General features: G+C 41.4%; 1 protein-coding gene across 1 annotated transcript; it reads right to left on the bottom strand.

Annotated features, from left to right (window-relative positions):
- Positions 1-7,703: 7,703 nt before the first annotated feature.
- Positions 7,704-8,219, bottom strand: MSGN1 (mesogenin 1). The gene has a single exon (XM_068414651.1). The coding sequence runs from the start codon at positions 8,217-8,219 to the stop codon at positions 7,704-7,706; it is 516 nt and encodes a 171-aa protein (XP_068270752.1).
- Between the last annotated feature and the right edge of the window lie 13,594 nt (positions 8,220-21,813).

The raw sequence follows: 21,813 nt of genomic DNA, 5'->3' as shown, positions 1-21,813 counted from the left end.
CAATCTTCATCTGCCATGACAGTGCTCTACCAGCACAGCGCAGGCTGTCTTGGGTAGCCTGAGCCACCTTCTTCCCTCTTACAGCTGTGCAGGAGAAAAATGTAGCAACTAGGGACTGCTGTGAGAACCAAGCATCATGAGGCTGGGCAGCCTGTTTCAGTACTGAGAACTCGGTCTCAGTTGTGGCTTCCTGGGTTTCTGATTCCTTTCTTCAAATGAAGACTTGAGGACAACATCACTTAGGAATAGAAACTTGGTATTTACAATCTCGTCTAAGGCACCCTCATTTTTTTTTTTTTTCATAAGATTAGTCAATATCTTGAGATTCTTTCTGTTGATGGAGATTTAAGAGTTGTTGAAAAGCAAGATGATGCCCAGGTAAACTGTGGCTCTACTCTTCAGCTCTTCTAAAAGCTCTGCTTAGTGCCATTTTGCAAAATGAGAACTCTTAATGGATAAGATGCTCCTTTACCTCTTTGATATGTTGGAAAATTCCCCCTGTACTCGGCACTGGTGAGGCCATACCTTGAATACTGTGTCCAGTTTTGGGTCCCTCACTTCAAGAAAGACACTGAGGTGCTGGAGCGAGTCCAGAGGAGGGCAACGAAGATGGCAAAGGGTCTGGACAACAAGTCCTATGAGGAGTGGCTGAGAGAACTGGGGTTGTTTAGTCTGGAGAAAAGGAGGCTGAGGGGAGACCTTGTTGCTTTCAACAACTACCCAAAAGGAGGTTGTAGTGGGGTGGGCATTGGCCTCTTCTCCCAGGCTCCTAGCGACAGGACTAGAGGACATAGCCTCAAGATGCATCAGGGGAGGTTCAGGTTAGACATTAGGAAAAATTTCTTCCCAGAAAGGGTTATTAGGCATTGGAATGGGCTACCCAGGGAGGTGGTGGAGTCACCATCCCTGGAGGTGTTTAAGAAAAGACTGGATGTGGCACTTAGTGCCATGGTCTAGGTGACACAGTGGTGTTAGGTCAAAGGTTGGACTCAATGGTTCCAGAGGTCTCTTCCAACCTGATTGATTCTGTGAAAATTCAAGAAGATTCCCCTCCATGGTTGAACTAGGATTTATATAAAGCTGCTTGTCAGATTTTTCAACAGCATGCGAGACAGAAAATCCATCTGAATATCAGTAAAATCTTTTAAAGACATGACAGTAATACTTTCCACCTCAGAGGTGTCTGTTCATACTAAAATTCAGGAACTGCCTCCTGGCTATATATATTTTTTTTTCATATATATATATGAATATATATATACATATTTTTCATATATATATATATGAAAATATATTTTTTTTTTCTTATATATATATAAGAAAAAAAAAATCCTCTTCAAGTGTTGTATCAACACCTCTTTGCCTTTTAAGTGGATATTTTTATGACCACATGCTTTTCCCCCTGGTATTTGGGATGTTATTTTTATATCCCTGTTAACACAAGTTGAAAGCAGATCAATCTTCTTTGTTTATGCTTAGTGTCTTCTGCAATTTCAACAGGTGAATGATAAAAGTCTAAGGGAAAAGAGAAGTCTGGTGTGATTTGTTTTTATAGGAAAACAGGAACAATAACAGGAGTGTACTGCAGACAGTTATTTCCACTTCAAATAAATGGCGATAAGTCAGTGCTAGAAGTAGCCTCATTATATCTGGTCACTGATGGAAATGCAGAGTTCTCACTCTTACTATAGTTTATATTTAATGATATGGCTAGTAGTTTAAAACTATGTACTGCTTTAGTGATTTAAGCAGCAAAAACTTACTATTAATACTGAAAAATTAAGAAAACTGACATTTACATTTTCTGGCCCAATTAACTTTCGTTTTTGTATATTGCTTTGCTTTTTATTTTAAATCTCAATGTTGTCATTAAAAGAGTAAATGCAATGCACCTCTATCCAGAGGAAAATATGTTCTGACAATGATCTAATGATTTGGGAAGCTTTGGTGCAAGTTTTGGCTTCTGCCACAAGTCTATTTGAGTCTTCAGCTAGTCGCTCCCATATAAATGCTGTTTCCATATTTGTGTGCAAGTCCAGAAGCGCTTCATGTGCCTTTCAAAGACAGGCATGTGCTTTGAAAGAAATGCTTTAAAGCAGAAGTAAACTGAATCAGTCTCCTTGCAGTTATTGGCGTACTGATAAAAGAGCAAGCTTAGGCTCGCTTTGCTGTGTAAAGAAGCAAAAAGTTCAGGGGCTTGGTCAGGGGGTTCAGAAGGACCCAACTCCTATAGCTCAATAAAAACAAGCTGTTTTATTGGGAGCTGGGACTTCTCTCCACAAGTTTCCCTTCTGTTAAATGCAATAATAGCATTTGTGGTTGTATGGCAAATGAATTGGGGAAAAAAAAGTTAGATGCTGGCTCCTTAGAAGCTGCAGTTCATGTATAATGTTGTGTGGCTGCTGCTTTTTTTTTTTTTTCCCAGCTACTGCCATGCAGAGCTGGAGGGATGACCCCTGGCATCCCTAGGCAGAAGGGCTGTGGAGCTGTGGCAGCTAGCAAACCAGCGGCTCCCCTAAGGAACTGGCTGAAGCCCTTTAGCAGGAGGTTTTTCTTCCCTCTAAGCACACCTATGTGCAGCCCAAATGTGTAACCATAAAACCTCTTGGCACCTACGTGGTGCTCCTCAGCATAGAATTTCAAAGTGCTGTGTGTGTGTGGGCGGGTGGCCCTGGGCTCCCCTCTGCTTTGGGGGCGGGGGGTGAGCTCTGCTGCTCACAGAGCCAGGGTTTGCCTGGGGAGCTCCTTCCATGTGTGATCCTTTAATGATGGGGGAATATTCTCTCCAAGGTTCTTGCTCTTTCCCACCAAGAGGGAACTTGACCTCCTTGCCATCTTCAGGGTGTTTATCTAGGTATTACTGCTGGTGGCAGGCAACACACCACTGCACCCCTTTTTAGAGGGTGAGCAGAGAAGTTGTCACTCTGCTGCATTCCTGTGGAAAGCCTGCCCTGGAGAGCGGAGCCTGGACGAATACCCTACCTACTAGGATTCCTCCTTTCCATGGACGTGCCTTCTGCTAAATAAAGCAGCATCACATACTTCCAGCTGCACCAGAACAGCCTCTGGTCTCTGGGGTATGAGAAGAAACCCAGAGCCTATTCTCATATGTTGATTAGCAGGAAAAACTCCCTCCAGCAGCACCAACTGCCTGGCTGATGGCATCAAAGGAGTTAACTTATATAAAATCCATTATATGTAACTGCCTGCTCTGCCCTGCCTTATTCTTCCCTAATAAAAGGGTTAGGATGGCTGTGGGGGAAAGGCCCTCTTTTCTCTGGCTTTTGAAACTCAAGGACTCTGTCTCTGCAATCACACCTGGTCCCCCTTCAGCAATTCACCCAGAGCAGAGGCAAGGGTGCAGCTCTGAACAGGAAGAGCTGTTCAGGAAAGCAGCTGGTGGGGTCCAGCCATCTCACCTATAATTTGGTGCCCCTCACACATCTTCTCTTGCCTTTAGCCTGCATCACTGCACTGCTCTCCAGTGTCTCTGAGCAGGTAGAGCATATGCGTGGTCTGGGCTGTTTCTCTCTGTCTTAAGGCAAAGTGTGGTGGTAGTTTTGTGTTGGGTGGGGCTTTTTTTCAATTTTTATTTCTTATTGTCTGGGACCACTTGTTAAAAGGCAAGTTATCTACTCATAGTGTGCAGCAACTGACTCTGAGACCAGCGGGATAGTGTAATCATCTCATCAGTAAACTGAGAGTGAAGGACCAGTAGTTCAATCAAATTGCCAGGTTTCTGTATCTCAAGGTTTTTCCTGAGATTCTAAAATACGTTTCAATTAATTAATTTCTGTACAAGATCTTATGTTCTTCATCCTTCCTCTATTCAGTATTTGAGCACTTATCTGCTGCCCTTTCAGCATTATGACTAGTATCACTCATGAAGTATGATTTCAGGTACCAATTTCTTGTATGATAAAATCGTGTATGTAGTAGAAAACTATGTGGTGGTGGTTTCTTCTTTAGTCCCTGTGTTCCATTCTCTACATTAGTGAGGAATTTCAGTGATGTGCTAACCTGGAAAAGGGGGAGATCTTGGGGCCATAAGAGTTCATTTCATTATCTGTGACTAACCTCAGTTTGCTCTGCTATATCTCTTTCTCTTTAACGTGGTAAAGAACTCTATCCCTTAAGCAGAATGTAAATTAATTCCTCAGCCATTGACTTCCAGTGATTGTTGGGCTGCTACTTTAGCTTTATTTCCATGTAGATTTTTAACATATTGTGTTAAGTGAAGATGATTGTATGTGAAAGATGTCCTCTGCTTCTGCGACTTGTGCAGCTTTTTCAGACTGAGGTTTCACTTTTTGGCCTCTGTTCTATGGATTATTATGGCGTTGCTGTTGGAATTCCATATAGCTTTGTGGACCTTGTGTACAGTCCTGGGTGCTAGATCTCATTCCCTCAAGTAGGGGACTTAACTTCATCTGTTTCACACCAATTAAATATCCTAAATTCCTGAGGGTAAAAGAAAGAGAAAAGAAGAGGAATTTTGACTGTATTCAATTTTATTGGAAAATGAATAAAATCCAACAGTTAGTAGCAACAGGACTTGTACCATCAAGAATATAATAATTTGGATGATTTGCTCTGGATCAGTGAAATGTCTGTGCCAAGGGGAAGAATTACAAAGGGAGGGGTTTAGCGAGATGCTCTATGTTAGGCAGAGCAAGAATTCCTTTCTTTCTGGGAGGGGAGAAACAAACCTGGCAGATCCTAGGCGATCCTGGGACACAGGCAGGCACTGAAACTGCCTATGCCTCCTACTCATACACCTCAGTCACTTTCCCCCCCGCCCCCCACATGCAGGTGGAAGGAGACATCCCCTGAAAGGGGATCAAACAAAGAGTGTGAGAGTACAATGTGTTCTAGTAAACTAATCCCATCTTGGACATGGACTTTGGTCCCATTGCACCACAGGGAGTGATTTAGGGCAAACCATTCCCTAAGGCCAGCTTAGATGCAGTAGTTGTGCTGGCGCTCAAAGTGTTTAAAGGTATGGCAGCAGCCACTGGAATACTGGAGCTAGGGAGTAGGTACGGGCAAGGTCTAGTTCACTGGCACAGAGGCAGTGAAGTGTCCTTCTGAAACTCGAAGCCTTGCCTTTGTGGTTACTTAGAGCTGTTGCTCCACCTTGGACTTGCGGACAGATGGAGGAACTCTACAGGCACCTAGCAAACTATAGCACAGCACCTTCGGAGCCTTCACCTGCCACTTTCTCTGGGGTGGTGGGAAATGCTGACCCTGAGCCACTTCTTAAATATGCAGGGTACCTCCTACTGGGACACTCTTTCTGCATACAGCATTACTTAGCTTTGTCTGTGAGCAGCAGCCTTCTGAAGCCATTAGCTATCAGAGCCTTTATTTGTAGATGGGTAAACTGAGGCAGCAATGCTGGATGACCAGCCAAGGTCATAGATAAACCAGCAATAAAAGTGGATCCTTCTAACTCCTTGTTCCTCTGCTTTACCAATGACCCTACAGGCTTCCCTAGCTGAAAATAGTCATTACCTGTAGTTTCAGGTGTAGAAGATTTAAGGAACAAGGTTAAAAGTCTTCCCAAGCATAGACAATACACCCAACCACTATACTTGTGAATGGTGATGGTCTTTAACTAACATCACAGAATAATAGGGCTATCTTCCTGTGCATCTGCTGGTGGTTTGCTAGTGCTAGTGAGCAAGTAACCCTTTACAGCTGTCAGTGACAATGAGTCTTTGAGAAAGGATGTGAGATCAAGCTCTGTTATCGTTCTGTGCAAGATCCCATGGACAATGTTTTGCAAGGGAGTGAAATTGAATATAATCCAGACTGACCTTGTCTATGTGGCTCTTCATCTGCTCAAATCTGGATCAGCTGCACAGGCTTATACTGAGGAAAGCTATGATGACATCAGTGCTGCCATCTCATATATGCATAACATTTTCTCTAGTTTGACAGTTTTATAGGGCTTTAAAAAACATTTCTACTTACATTCTTGCTGAAACCCTAAAGCCTGTGAGAAATCTAACATGGGTTAAAACAAAACAGAAGCATATGGGTTATGCTTAAATGTGGCTGCATCTTGAGTGACAGTGCTACCTGCATAAATTTGAATGTAGCTGCTTTTTTGAGACACTGATGGATTTCACACTGATTGCTCCAATATGCAGGTACCGTGTGAGAAGAGCACTGAGTCAGCTTAGGCTGAGCCTTGGAGAAAAAGGTGTATAAAGACAGTTGTGTTTCCTTCCAAACAAACAGAAAGAGGGAAGGAAAAAAAAGAGAAGGATGCTATAAAGTTTTAGCTTTGAGGTGCTCTGCTACAGGATGTATCCACAAACCTAAACCATATGCCCCACACAGATATGCTGATCTATCCATCCTGGTGAGACAAGGCTGTTACCTCCTGGCTGCTGCTCTCTTTGTGCCTTACATCTCTTCGTGGAGAAAAGGTTAATCTCACCTAATTAGCTCCACACAACTCAGCCCTGGGTTTTGCCCCTCTCTGTGTGTTGCTGGCCTCAGCACAGCCAAGTCTTTCGAATCAGTCTGCAATGAGATTTGCAAAACAACCCATATTTTTTGGTGGTGCGGTGAGACCTGCGTGATACCTGCCAGGTGAAAGTCAAAGTAATTAAGACTACAACCTGGTTTGTTTGGTTTTTGCATGGTTTCATGTGTGTGTTTTACAGGACTGTTACCAGCTGTAGGAAACAGCTGATCTGACAGCTTTTAATAAGGAAACATTATGGCTACTAGAGCCCTCCTAGGTTTCAGTACACCTTGAGGATAAAACTTTGCATCTTTCTGATACCTGAATCAATTTATTTCATGTCAGAGAGAAGAAAGAGAAGGAAGATAACTCAGCCTAATCTTATTTGTTCTAGCAATGTGATGTAAAAAAGTCTTCCATGATTTATCAGGCATTGAAGCCGGGGGTTTTTATACGTTAAATACAGAAATATTATATGTTTCTGTATATATTAATAAAGAAGATAGGATTTAACAGCAATTTATCTATACAAAATGTTAGTTTGCTTATATTTTACTTCCAAAATTTAGCAATCATTGCTAGATTTTATTTATCTATCAATCAGATATATAATACAAGATACAGACTATGACACTGATATTTATTTCTTTACAAGCAAAGATGTTCTCACTATTACTTAGTTTCTCAATTTTTAGGTACAGTGGAAATGTGGATAAATAGACAATACTTGAACTAACTACATATGTTCTTCCTCATCCTAGTATTAAAGTGCCTACAAATCAATACACTTAGTATTCTTACAGTGTTGTTGTCATTTACTTTTTAAAAATTCAGTTTAAAACCTATGGATTTACCGTTGTCCTTATTAAACAGAAGATCAGTCAGAACAGTGATATGTAAATCCGAGGAAGATCAGTCGGCTTTTTTTTTCTACTTTTGTATCAGACTAGGTTTAGTATTTCTCAGAAGCTTATTATTAAAAAAAAGACATAAAAAAAGCAAAAACCAAGACTTCTGTCTCAGCAACCTGCAGCTCAGGTTTATAGGCAATCCTACATCACCTTCCAGCATCGCGTCCTATGTACAACGGTGACCCTTGCTCTCCCTCTCTCCCTCCGTCCTCCTCTTGCACCCCATGCTACCGTACGCTGGCAAGGAACAAATTTTGCTGGTTTTTTGTTTGTAAAGGCCCTGAGCGTGCCGGGGCGGGTGCTCCAGGTGGGGTCTACGCCCGCTTGACGCTGTTGAGGAGCTCCGTCAGTTCGCTGATGTACTTGATGGTGTACTTCAGGGTTTGTATTTTGGTGAGGGGCTGTCCCCGCTGGCTGTAGACGGGGGGCAGGTAGTTGCGCAGCGTGTGGAGCGCGTCGGCCAGGGTCCTCATCCGCAGCTTCTCCCTCTCGCTGGCCTTCCTCCTGCGCTGGGCGGACATCCGCACCTTGGTGCCCTTGGGCAGCCGAGCCTGCCCGGGGCTGGGCAGGTAGGCGGGGGGGAAGTCCACCAGGCTGTAGCCCACCAGGCTGCCACTGCCGCTGCCGTAGGAGGTCTCTGCTGCCGCCGGGCAAGGGGACGAGGAGTAGGATTCAAAGGAGGGCGTCGGGGATAAGCTGTGCGGAGACGAGGCGGGGTGCAGCTCGAAAGCCCCAGCAGCGCTTTTCCAGTCCCAGGACGATAAGCAGACGGAGTGCTCCGAACCCAAAGCATCTTCCATGTTTATCAACGTCTCGTGCAGTTTGTCCATGCTGGAGGAGCGCTTGGGAGAAGCAATGCCCTCTGCCCGTCAGCAAAGGCTGGAGCCGCCGGCCGCCGAGACCTTTTTATGATGGAGGGAGGAAAGTGACAGAGTGGGAACGCGGGTTTGGCGAGAGGAGTTCAAAGGAGCGCCACAAGTGCTAGGATGGAAAGTGAACTCCTGATGTGCTAGTTTCTTCTCAATGATAATTATCAACCTTCAGCTAAAAAGCCTTTAAGCTAACAGGCAACAGCGAGAAAGGAGGAAAAAAAGATTATCTTCTTGCAACTAAACCAATTAAGGCTGCGCATTTACGTGTAACGTTGCGCTGGAGGGATAAGTGGTGAGAGAGGAAAAAGAAAATTAACAATTTTACAAAACAATTTACAGATGCGGAATTTAAGGATAATGACCACTAAAACAAACACTGAATTTAAGCCACCGGGCCCTGATCTCTGTGTAACTGTTTGAAGGCAATGGCACTACAGCAGTGATGATCTGATGCGTGCTGACTGCTGCTGCAGTAGTCTCTCATTATCTGCATCTTCATTGTGAAAGTCAAAGATAGTTTGTTTGGATTTGTGCATTTTCTGGCTCTGTGGTTTTCTCTTCTCATTAGATTGTAACTGCTCTCTGGATCACTTTGATTTTCAACAGGAGAAAGGAGGAAAGAACAGCGATGCATTCGCTGCAGTCTGTAGAATCATTTGCTATTTTAACTGGGAAATCAAAAAGGAAATCTGTAATTGTGAACAAAGTCCCATTTAAAAAAAGAAATAGGAAAATGTAATTAAAAAAAGTCTAAGAAATAAAATAAAGAGTGTATAAACTTTGGGCCCAGACAGATGTTTTACATAGAAATTTAATTCAAAGTAGTATACAGATTAGATGTGTGTAAGAGAACACTAGAAGCTACTTCTCTAAAATTTTCTACCTCCAGGAATCCTTTCTTCTGCCAAAAAACTCCTTTTCCAGCCCTGACTCACCGCAACAGTGAAAATGTATATCCTATAAATTAATAGCATTAATAATGAGCACTTTTCATCTCTAGGCTTCAGAACAGCTTACAGTAATGATTAATAATCTCTGTTACTCTGGGGAAATGGATAAGCAGAGGCAAGGAGTAACTTGTCCAAAATCACACAGCAAATCATTAGGAGAGCCAGGAAAACTGTCCAAAAACTACTGAGCTCTGCAGCTCTACTGAGCAGCTCGGCTGCCAGCCATGATTTTTTATCGGCCCATAGTGGAAACAAAATATATGATATAATGAAAAGAAGGGGAGAAAGGTTGCCAACCTGGAGGAAAAAGAAAAGTAGGATTTATTTTAGAGATTCCTTCTGTGTAACAATCTCTGTGTGCACCATAATCCCCCCTGAAAAAAGGGGGGAATGCCTCTGAATGGCATGCAGCTGAAGCAAGCTGAGGCTTTCTGGAATACACCATTTTTTTCTGATTGTGAAATTCTCACTACAACCACTCAGAAAAAAACAATCCGATACTCACCGTAGTCATTAGGAAGGCTTTTGTGAATTTTTGTGAGTTTGGGATCAAAACGTTGGGAAGCAGCTTGTGGGAGACTTACTGATTTTATGCTGAGATGAATAAGAAGGAACCAAAAAGTGAAGGATTTATTCATTTCAACCCGGGCTGAGACAGTTTGACCAGGATGACATGTACCCCATGCAGAAACTCGGGGCACCGCTCCCCACAGTCAGGATTGCTTTGGGTTTTATGGCTGCGCTGTTGTATTCTGAGCTCTCCTTTACTCCTTCTTTAAGGAATATGAGCTGAAACAGTCCTAAGAATCACAAATATCTGCTACAAATTAAAACTAAGACAAGATGAATGACAGGTATTTTCTGTGACTTCAGTGAACTGAATGAGTTTCATTAAGCACCAAGATAACGGTCACAAGGCCACAAGTTAGACACAAGGTCTAATTTAGCATAAACAGGGGACTCGTTTTGGTCCCTCATTTTATGTCTTTCCTTTCTTTTTGGTAAAGACAACAATTAAAAGTCTACAAATAATAGACAAAAATCAGGAGGGGGAGGGGGAAGAGGAGGAACTTCTGTCAGGGTGTGCCAAGAAAAAAGGAGCTTGCAAATATACGTATGGTGTGTGTATATATATGAAGATATTAAAAATACACATATTGAGTGTATATGTATATATGAACTGTTCTGCTCAGCAGTTTTGATTTTGGAATCAAATGTTAATTACATGCAGTCAAATTTAAAGCAAAAATTTCAACAAGTCACTAGTTTGCTGACTATGAACAATGTGTGTTGCCAGTTAATTTATACCCCTAATCTATTCATGAATAGTAGAAAGTGTTGCTCAGACATAAAGGGGGAAAAGATTTTGTGCATGTCCAAGATGCCATTGCTGTAAATGACAGGTGAACGTGGTCAGATTTCTTTCCTGTATTCTTATCTATTAGGGATTCTGATGAAATTAGGCAGGGAAGAAGAATGCAAATTATAGCAATAGCTACATCTTTTCTTATATCTTACGGGCAAATGCTGAGAGCGACAAAGGCAGGATATTAGAGTATGTGGACAACTGCTCTGGTTGCATAAAAAAATCACTGGATCTTATAGCCTTATGCTCTTATAAACTGTTAGATGGGCAAGAAAAAAATCACAGGCTTTTCTGTATTAATAGATAATATGGGTGTAATGCTCATACTTGAAAACTGCCTTGCAGTTGTGCATCCTGTTTTATTACCATCATGGTCCCTGGTGCTATTTTAGCTTGGACCCACCTAGTTATGTCCCAAACATTGCCTGGCTGTGGTTCAGAGGATGCCACCGAGGGCATAGGGGTAAGCAAAGTGTTTACCCATATGAAAGCAAGCTTTGCCATAGCACATGCCACCTGGAGTACTGCGTCCAGCTCTGGGGACCCCCACATAAGAAGGACATGGAGCTGTTGGAGCGAGTCCAGAGGAGGGGAATGAAGATGATCAGAGGGCTGGAGCACCTCTCCTATGAAGATAGGCTGAGAGAATTGGGGCTGTTCAGCCTGGAGAAGAGAAGGGTCCAGGGAGACCTCATAGCAGCCTTCCAGTACCTGAAGGGGGCCTACAGGAAAGCGGGAGAGGGACTTTTTACAAGGACAAGTAGTGGCAGGATGAGGGGGAACGGTTTTAAACTGAAAGAGGGGAGATTTAGATTAGATATTAGGAAGAAATTCTTTCCTGTGAGGGTGGTGAGACACTGGAACAGGTTGCCCAGAGAAGCTGTGGATGCCCCTTCCCTGGCAGTGTTTAAGGCCAGGTTGGATGGGGCTTTGAGCAACCTGGTCTAGTGGAAAGGTGTCTCTGCCCATGGCAGGGGGGTTGGAACTAGATGATCTTTAAGGTCCCTTCCAACCCAAACTATTCTATGTCTTCAGACCCAAAGAAAGGGCTGTGGCCTTGTTTGCTCTACTGGTATAGATGCAGCCAAAGGTTCAATTTTGAAAAGAAGCCACCCATTTCTACCCACAGCCCCCAGGTTCCCAAAATGTACTCACATGAAGTGTGCCTCAGTTTTGGCCAGATCGGGAAGCTATGTAAACCCCTCCCTCCACGATCCCTGTGTGATCCATCGACTATGCAAGTCAATAAAATCTCATGGCCGCTCTTGGATTAGTTAGTTTTGGATAGTACTACGTTTCTACCAGCAAGTACGAGAATCCTCAGTTAGGAAATCATCTTGCAAAGTGGAGACAATTATAACAGGCAAAAATTATTGGAAAGAACAGTTCACAGTGTTGTTTTGTAACAGGGCCTTAAAAAGTACCATACAGAGGAAGGCATGGCTACAGACTGGTTTATTTTTCTATACCCTATGACCGATGCTCTCCCACTAAAGAGCTAAGAAAGTCTATTATTTTAGGTGGCACCTTCCTAGAAAGTAAATCCAAAAATAAAAATAAAAAAAAATATGTTTGCAACCTTTATTTTATTCTACCTGTCACAAATTTGGGGAATTCCCTTTTTGTCTGTCAGTAATGCCAAAACATTGAAGAGTAGTGAGATATGAGGCTAACACCAATGAAATACAAACTGACGCTTAAAAAATGAAAAGGCATTTTTTGCTTGACTGATAGTGTTGATTTTCATTTCAGTAATTTATTCTGCAATATAAAGGCTAACACCTCAATCTTCATCTCCTTTAAAATGAAAGGTTCCCTGCTCATATTTCTGAAAATATTACAGAAGGGAGGAGAAGCATGGATGCATTGAAGGACCAAAAATTTTCCCATTTACAAAAAAAAGATGTGGAGTAGAAAATTTTTAGAGCTTCCATATGTGTCTGATTCAGATTTTAAACTTAAAATAGGTTGTTCAGATAATTGCTGTCATCCATGAGTATGGTAGATAGATGCATTTTTTGTGTACAGTTATTTAAGGACTGGTGTATATTTTTTCCTATAAATACTCTAGAGTATATTTTCATCAAGCTGTGAGTTTGGTAGGAGAAACAGACTTGTAACAATAAGAAGTAAAAAAATCATACCGTATGGGAAGAATGCAAGTTGAAACTGAGTAAACATGGATAAATGTGTTTCAACAACACTAATCCCATAACAGTCAGCCTCCTTTACAACTAGGACAGAAGTCCAGTCTTTTTTTATTGACAAGAAACAGATCATACTAATAACCTTGTAGAGCATTTAGAAGATAAAGCCTCATCTTGCAGTTTGTACCACGAAAAAAATATCTATCTCCCAAAAGCTTTTAAAGTCATTTCATCTCTTATTTAACAAGAAGTCTCCCAAGTATTAGCTGCTACGCCGCCCACTCGCTACGGAGGTGGCTGTTACCATCCTGCTTTACAGAGGCGCGGACGAGGAGTCAATCGCCCGTATATAAAATATGGGGCGAGCAGCTGCAGGACTCACTAACTTCAGCAGACGCAGCAGGTGTTCAACACTTCTGAAAAATAGTGTTGGACACCTCGGTTTACGCCCAAGCTGGCAATAAAGGAAGGAAAGGATCCACCACATTTGTTATCCAGAGTCACATTAGCCACCAGACGATGCTTCTCTCCCTTTTAAGGCTTTTCTTCAATTTGGATAGATGCATTCTTTTAAAAATTAGTAGACTTTGCAGCTTTTTTTCTACTTGTGGAAGATGGTTTAATCTGGGTCCAACCTGAACTAAATAAGACTTATAGGTAAGAAAGCTGGTCAACAAATACAAACTTTTTCTTTTTTTGTTTTTTTTTTTTGAGGTCAATATGCCAAAGAATACAGATTAACAACCAGCTACAATTCCCCAAGGCAAAGGCGGCACTAAGAGAATCAGGACTGATCCCGAGTACAGCCTTATGAAAGGGACCCCACAACACTTACTACAATCAATGAAAACCACGTGTAAATTTGATTTATAATTGTTATTACTGACTTTGGCCGAACAAACCTGTGGCTAGCACAAGAGAAAACATTGTTATTCATTTGTAGTAAGAACAGAAATAGGCCAGTTCTAGTGCTGTTAAAAATCCTGCCTTAAGCATTTAAACCCTTTAATGTTCTCAAGGGCGCAGCTCCAAAATGCGAAACTAAGACCCTGCTCATGGAGGATAAACAGCCAAATAAGTATCACTGATTTCACCAGGGCTTTGCATAGTGACAAGCATCTCTCTGGCATTGCCCTGGCAGAATCAGGACCTATCTATTTGCTTTACATCCTCAAATGTAAGTATTTGATCCTCCAAATAGCGGCAGTCTCCATCGACTGACAGTGACATCAGCTCCGCAATTCATTTAAAACATCTGATCTCCAAGCAACTGGCTTCCCAGATGAAAAGGCCTACGTGTGGAATTTACACCTACCCACCTTTTAAGTACGGAGTTTATTACCTAGTGGTTTTCAGCTGATATTTAGGAATGTCTTTTTAATACCCCTGTTAACAGAAGTTGAAAGGAGGTTCGACTGTGTGGTTGGTCTTTAATGTCTACTGGCTACTTCAGCCAGAAGGAAAGCGCAAAGCTGGGGGAGGAATGAGAGCCTAACACGGTTTATTTTGCTCAGAAAATGAAAAGTAATAGATATTATCAAAATAATAGAAGCTGGTTTGGTAAGAGAATTCCGTTATCATTTACTGCAGCTTCATTGTATCAGCTTTCACATTTGGTTTCAAAAAATTTTACCTGCTGTAATGAAGTTGATGTATTTCACTTTTTTGTGGGAGAGGTGGAAATATGTTGCAAATATTTCAAGATCATCAGCAATTCCCCCTTTTCTACCCAAAAGCATACGTTCAAATTTAATAAATGATAAAGTACAATATAGTTTCTCTCCAAGTGTTTCTTTGACTCTCCCCGTGAACAGCTTGATGATTGCCTTTACCATGTGTGATAGTGGTTTCACAGGGCTTTTTAAAAAAACAGATAGCACCTAAGGGTCCCAGAGGAAGTTCAAGGTTTGTACTCTTACATTCCTGCTATTACAATGGGCTTTTGTGCCCTGTGCTCTAAATGGTTCATTTTGCGGCATGATGAATTTTCCAAAACCAGGTAAATCTCACAAGTAATTCCAATAGCCAGGAAAATGGCACGAAAAGCTCCGTTGTGACTATTTCTAGTTGAGCTGCACAGCTGAAGCTGGGTGTTCATGAAAGGAGCTATTTTTCAATTGCTGTGATTACATTTCAGCTCAGGCTGTTCCTTTTCATCCACTGAACCTCCTCATCAGTATGTGCTCATTTCTTCCTCCCCCGTGTCCTAGCACTGATGTGCAGAATTGCTGCATGCTGCTAATAGAAGCCATGTTTCATCTCGGTGCTGAATGAAGTTATGCTCTGGGCACAGCCTGCAGTTCAGTTTAATAATTATAAAATGGATCAACAGTCTGGGTAAGAGAAAACGTACAAGTGTTAGAATACAAATTTTATTTAGCTTTTACATATTTCACATTCTGAAATAAAGTGCTGTGTGCCTGCTCAAGCCACCTTTCACAAGCACATGGTTAACCCATGGGTGAGAACCATTGATTTTAAACTGCAATCAAAAATTTCTTGGCAAGGTGCTAAATCTTAATTTTAATCAATCCCATTCAATCCCACAAAAAACAAAGTCTGTCTTTCAGTCTACTGATGAACATGAATGGCATATTAAGTCTGGGGCTTTTTTTTGCATTTGCTCTGAATGCTTCCATGAATTTTGCCTTACAAATTAAACTCAGTGTTCCAACAATCCCATGAATACATTTGGGTAAAATCGTTCCCATTTTTTTAATAGGTAAACTTTGCACACACAGCAGGTTTTCAGATTATATGAAATTGGAGGGAAGTCGTTAATATATTGGAGAGCAAAGCTGCCATTCAGAGGGACCTGGACAGGCTGGAGAAAATAATCCGAGAGCAGCCTTGGGAGGTGCAAGGAAAGCAAATGCAAACCCCTGCTCCCAAGTGGGATAACCCAACGCAGCAGCACAGGCTCAGGGTGACTGGCCAGGAGGCAGCAGAAGACTTGGGGAACCTGGTGGGTTGACAGACTGGAGAAGGTCCAGCGAAATGTCACCAAGCTGGCCAGGGGACTGGCGAACACAGTGTATGGGGAGAGGCCCAGAGAGGTGGGTCTGTCCAGCCTGGAGATGAGAAGGCTCAGGGGAGACCTTACTGCTGCCTGCAACTACCTGATGGAGAGTGGAAAGAAGAGTAACCAAACTCTTTGCAGAAGTTCACAGTGGAAGAAAGAGAAACAAGAACACGTCAAGTTCTGAGTCTCACAAGCCTTTGACCTTTCACTGATTCAATATAGGCTTCTCGCTGTACTTCTGGTCATAGAAGACACCGATGTTTTTCCTGCCCAATTAGATTTTAGGCCAGTTGTGCTTGGGTGACAAGGGCATGTTGCAGAGGACTCTATTCTCCACCACTGAAGACCCTGCTCCCTTTCTTTGTCTCATGATCACTTTTTATTTTCCACCTTTTCTCAATTTTGCTACCTCTAGCTTGTCCCATCTATGACTAAACATTCATTCTTTTACTCTTTTCTCTATCTTTTATTTTCCTGTCTTTTTTTTTTTTTAAAAGGATTCATCTATTTGATTTTCAGTCTCATTCTTTTTGGTGCTTCTTGATACTGAGAGTAGAACATGATGCCTCTTTTAACATCCCCTGCCCATATAAATCATACATCTCTGTTTACCTGTTCAGTTGCATGGGTGATGTTAGAAACAAGAAACATTTAATTATCCACTTGAAACAGGCTTTTCAGGAAGTCCAAAGCACAGGTTATTGAATAAATAGTTACAGTAGTTATAGTTACAGTATATAGTTGTAGATAGGGGCTCAGTTAAGGTTGTAAAGTTGCAAGAAGTCATTTACTTCAGGCCACCATTGCTTAGAAAACTCTTATATTATTTTCATTTCTATTTTTGAAGCACATGAGAGAGTAAAAAAGCTAAATTCCTAACAGGAAAACTTACGTATGGGCCAGTAAGTCAAGCTTATAAATCCATTAGGTCAAACAAAGAGAAGGGAAAACAAAGAGAAGGCAAAATGTAGAACTAGTGGGAAAAAGGGATTACTAATCAAACTCTTCACTTGCCTTCACTCTGAGAGCCCATTTAACTGTGTGCTGCTGGTCACCTCATCACTCTGACGAGACACAGACATCTGGTTTGCACCCTGCCTAAGTTCCTGCTTAGTTAATGGTAATTGGGATGTGTAAAATCCGCGCATGCATGAATAAGCAGGTAGATCTTACAACAACAGGTACGCAAATCTTGAGGGCAGCTGGTCCTGGCTAAAATTCTGCTCTCTTAGGGTCCAGTTTGCTGCAAACCAGGGAGAACAGTAAAGCGCTGTCTGGAGAGGCAGCACAATCACATGGACAGAAAATCAGGTCACAAATCTCCTTCCTCAGCTCTGCTACTGACCTGCATGATCATAGAGACCCCCCATCTTCTGCTCCTGCTCCCCTACATCTCTCCCTGCCTTAGACACTGACTGTGTCAGGGGAGGGATTACCTCTCTGCAGAAATCTATATGATGCCCACCACAGTGGTCAACTTAAAGCTTGTGACACTGTCCTATTACAAATTACTGCATAAAATGGAGACAGTATCAGAAAACAATTAAATCTAAATTGTCCAGCTAATATTGTTTTAAACCAGCTGAGCCTCTAGAGAAGCAATTTTCTAAAGTAAATATTGGCAAATGGGTTGTATTAAAAAAAAAAAAAAGGGATAAAAGGGAAACCTAAATTTCCCTGACATTGACCTGCCCTGTCAGGCTGGGATGCACATTCATCAGTCTCTTTGCTCTTATCTGGTATCTGACATTCTGTGACCAGTTGAAAGCAAAGTAACACAGATGGATAGTGCTCTCTTTTGAAGAACAAAATGTAGCAGGAACTGAATTTTCAAGTACGTTCAACGTGAAGTTAACTCTTAGATTGTAGGAGCAACTTTTAAAGGGGAGAGAAGGAGGAAAAAAGGAAAAAAAAGCTCAAAAGGGCTATTGGGGATTCCCTATTAATGTGCATATAAGGTAAGCTAACATTTACACAGTCCCTGCTACTTTCAATGTACTTCAGACAATGGCTAATCAATACTCATTACACAGCTTCGAAAAGGCTGAGTATTCCGGGGTGGTGAGCCACATCCTCCCAAATACAACACACAGCCTCCAGCAGCTATTTGGCCAGACAGCTCCATCCTTGGAGTTTTCCTGAGACCAGACAGGCTGTCCTCCTCCATGGAACCCAGCAAGCCTTGTCTTCTTTCAGGGGAAAAGCTCAGTGTGGAAGAATATCATTTGCTCATGGCAGAGGAAGGAATTTCATGCAGGCAATTTTCAATTAGTGAACCCAGCCTACCTTAGGAATCAAGTCTGAGATGAGAATGAAATGCGCCCCTGGCTCACAGACCTGGAATTAACCATTATGATCTAGCAGAGAAATCAGCCGAGTATTTTAAATTTTAGACAGTTACAAGGGATACAACAGCCCTGCTTCAAATATTCAGCTCTGTTCCTCCTAAATCCTGTGAATCCCTACTTATTTTGGGGTCAAATAGTAAACTTTAAGCACATCCTTTATATATTCAGGTTACACACTTCATGTTGCTCACATATCCTCATGGTGCCAGTAACACCCTGATTTTTTTTCAAGGCTTCCTCTTCCAGCCCAAACATAGCTCTCCTGCTCAGCGAGTTAATTTCTTTTTTTTTAATAACAAAGCAAAAATCTAAATAAAATTTAAGAAATGGCTCCATGGCTGTCAGTCTTTTCTCAAGTTTGCTTGATGCCAAAATTCTTGAAGTGTCCTAGAGTGAGAAGTTCCATTTCAACAATAAATTCAAACCTACAGAAGAAGCCAATCTTTACAGCTCAGTGGGCTTTAGATCAGACTCCATATTCCTTTAAAATCTTCCATGACGACTTTCTACAGCTTAAAAGAAACTCTAATAAAAGAAGTGCAAATATATTTTCTCTTGCGTTATATAAAGGCTACTCAAATTCAGCAACAGAATATTTTCTTGACACAAATTGTGTAATTATTTTTTCTAATGTACATCTTCAGAGTGGCTCTGAGAGCTGCTTTTGCTCCTAGATCTTCCACCTGGTACAAAGTGCATGTAGGTGTCTGGCCAGGGGCACAAGCACTGGAAGGAAAAGATCAAAGGCCTATAAAGGTGTCAAACTTTCAAATGCAAATCACATGCCATAACGCTGCTGAGAACAAATCCTTCATTATCACCATTCTGTGAAAGGCTTAAATTAGCCTGAATTGGCTGAAAAGAACAAGGAAAAGGAAAGCCATTTATCTTCCTGTGAGTTTTATTACCTTTAGATTTATTTGGCTAATGGTCCAATAGCCCACTAATCAGAATATCTGCATAACAAATTCTTCAAATGATCCATAAATAAAATATGTGATCACATAATGTTGCTATTAAAGTTAAACCGAGATCTGTGACAGTAGGTTATTAAAAGAGTACTTAGAATAAGACATCCTTTTTAATTGCCAAACTATGAGCTACTGTGATTTATGTACTAACAATTACCAACTGGCTTCTTAGCTTGAATTACATTTAGGGGAATTTTTTAATGTTCTCCAGATAGATGCCATACCTATCCTTATTTTAGGCTGTCATAATTACTTTCTTAAAAGGTACTATATCTTGGGGTTTTTTTTTTAACAGATAGTTTCAGTATTGTAGTAGAATATTTGATCAATCTGACTAGAAGAGCAAGAGTTAAAAAAATTGCACTATACTTAATCTTTATAAGGGGAAATCCTTGCACTCTGTTTTGTTAAACGAACAACTGCAGAGAGGTTTTGTTAAGCGAGCTTTATTTGGATCTTTGAAAGAGGATACACCTTGATCAGAAAACTCTCAGTCAGGATGGACGAGGGGTTGTCTGAGGGGAGCTGACTGGGGGCCCTGAGCTCAGCAAGCATCTTCAGGTGTCCTTGGCTGGGTCTGGTGAGACTCCCCACAATATCTTTGTTGGTCAGTTTTATCTGCACCAGGGACGTGTTTTTCTGGTCTATCTAACAGAATAAGAGAGGCCTGTTTAAGTCTACTAAGCAATAGTTCTGGTTGCCCACTCTTGGAAAACTTTCAGATTTCTATAAACTCAAATGGATGTAAGAGACTCGCAGCCTGTACTGCTAAGCAAGCTTTCCACAGGGAAGTACCCACAGTTAAACCACAAAAGCAATTTAGGTATAGAAAAATGCAATTAATAAAACTGGCCCAGTGCCATACAGTCATCTATGAACTGCTAATTGTCCATTCTTTCAGCAGCATCTCATATGAAAGATGTTGTCCTCCTCAGAAGTGTCTTCCTAGGTCATACTGAGACATCAGCCCTGTAATTAGAAGAAAATAGACCATCTCTCATATTTCTAAATGGCAGGTCTTATTTGGTAAAGAGGCCATTCAATAATTACAAAACTTGTAACACGTTAGTCTAGATGAAAACTCTTACAAAGCCCCTGCACAGTAGGTGGGCGTGTGGCTGTAACTCCTGGAGCCCTTTGTTCCATTAAACTCCAAGCTTTGGGGAATCTGAGCCTGAGCACTGGGCTCTTTACCCACCCAGCTGCAGATCAAGCAGCAAATTTAGCTCACCAGCGCAAAAGATTCAAAGAAAATGTCTACGAGACATCGCAGTGGGCTGAGCGACAGAGGCTTGAAGGCTAATGCTGCTCTGAGACCTAGCATTTACGTCGGACTGGAAGACAGCCTGAATTCAACCTGAAACTAGGCCACAAATCTCATTATTTTGCAGAAGATAAAACTTGGACGGTTTCTAGGGTTTGTGATATCTTGTCTATTATTTGTTATGTAGTATCACTGCCAGGGCAGCACAGGGATGTTGGGATGGAGGGAGAAGACAGTGCATAAGGGTTCATCTAGTAACTTTGCCCACAAATTTATTCAAAGCAGACCAGGCTCACAGTTCCTCCCACCATGTCCTGAAGAATACCCATATAGCTTGCCACAGACTCAACCTTTGTCAAGAATGTGTGGTAGGACAACTAACTTGGCTTTGAGCTTGGATAGGAAGGTGCTTTAGTACAGCAAATTGTGTTTTAAAATAAGGTATTAAAATAACATAAATGCTAATGTACAGCTACTTCCACACTACCTTGCATTAAAAATATCCCTGGTTAGTTTCTTTTCCTTCATTGCTAATTCACTTTAAATATCCACCAGGTGGAATTTTAGTATAGGTAGCTGTTCTCATGGAGCAAAATTTTCAAACGTGTGTCCCTTTTTCCAGCTGTGCTCAGTCTCTGAAGTGACAAAATCTCTCCAACCCCATCAAGGGAAAGGGGGTGGGGGACAGACGCAAGGCTTGGGTTTAAAGAACTGTTAAATTTTGATATGTGATTAATCTTATTAAATTAAGTTGTACTGATAGCAGTTACAATGCAGGATACATGAGCAAGATAACTGTGCAAAGGGTGGTTCTGTCACCCATCGTAATTTTGTTTTCTTGAAAAAGTTAAGTGTGTTTTTGTTTCCTGGAAGAAAAAGCGCTAAATCTAGCACTGAGTTTACTGTTTTGTCAGTAGCACTTAGGTTTGTAACAACTCTCAATAATATTCTAACCGCAGTTCCCTTTTATCTGCTGATATAATATGGCAGGGTTTGACACCTTTTTAGACATGAAAAGACTTTATCTTGTCTCAAGTAACAGCTGCCATTCGTCTCTTTCACCACTCTATTTCCAAGTATCTTTCTTCACATAAGAGCACAGAGCCAAGCCTGTGCAAAGCCTCAAAGTTAAATAATCCCCTTCTCAAATTAGGAAATCTGTTAGCTAGCAAAAGATGTTATCAAGTTAATCAATTCTATCAATAAAGTAGAAATTGGTAAATGCAATGAAAATGAATTTTTGCCTTTTGTTAAGCATGTTCACACATGTCGATAAGCATTTCAGTAATACCTTCCAATGAAAAAAGTAAGAGCATGTGTCGCTTGATAGCAGGATATATAGAAATTAAGGGGTGGGTTTTTTTTTAGTGCTCTCTATATATTCCATGTAAACAGTAGTTATTTTCCTTTCTGGTTGATCCCCCATGGACCTCAAACAGTGAGTTACAATCACAAGGAACACCAAATAAACGTTTCCCTTTGTT

Source organism: Nyctibius grandis, chromosome 1 (assembly GCF_013368605.1).
Source record: "Nyctibius grandis isolate bNycGra1 chromosome 1, bNycGra1.pri, whole genome shotgun sequence".
Classification (NCBI taxonomy): Eukaryota; Metazoa; Chordata; class Aves; order Nyctibiiformes; family Nyctibiidae; genus Nyctibius; species Nyctibius grandis.
This window is presented reverse-complemented; position numbering and strand designations above follow the sequence as displayed.

Bases quoted from the DNA above. Each gene is read 5' to 3' on its own strand.
- MSGN1 (XM_068414651.1), bottom strand. From the start codon at position 8,219: ATGGACAAACTGCACGAGACGTTGATAAACATGGAAGATGCTTTGGGT.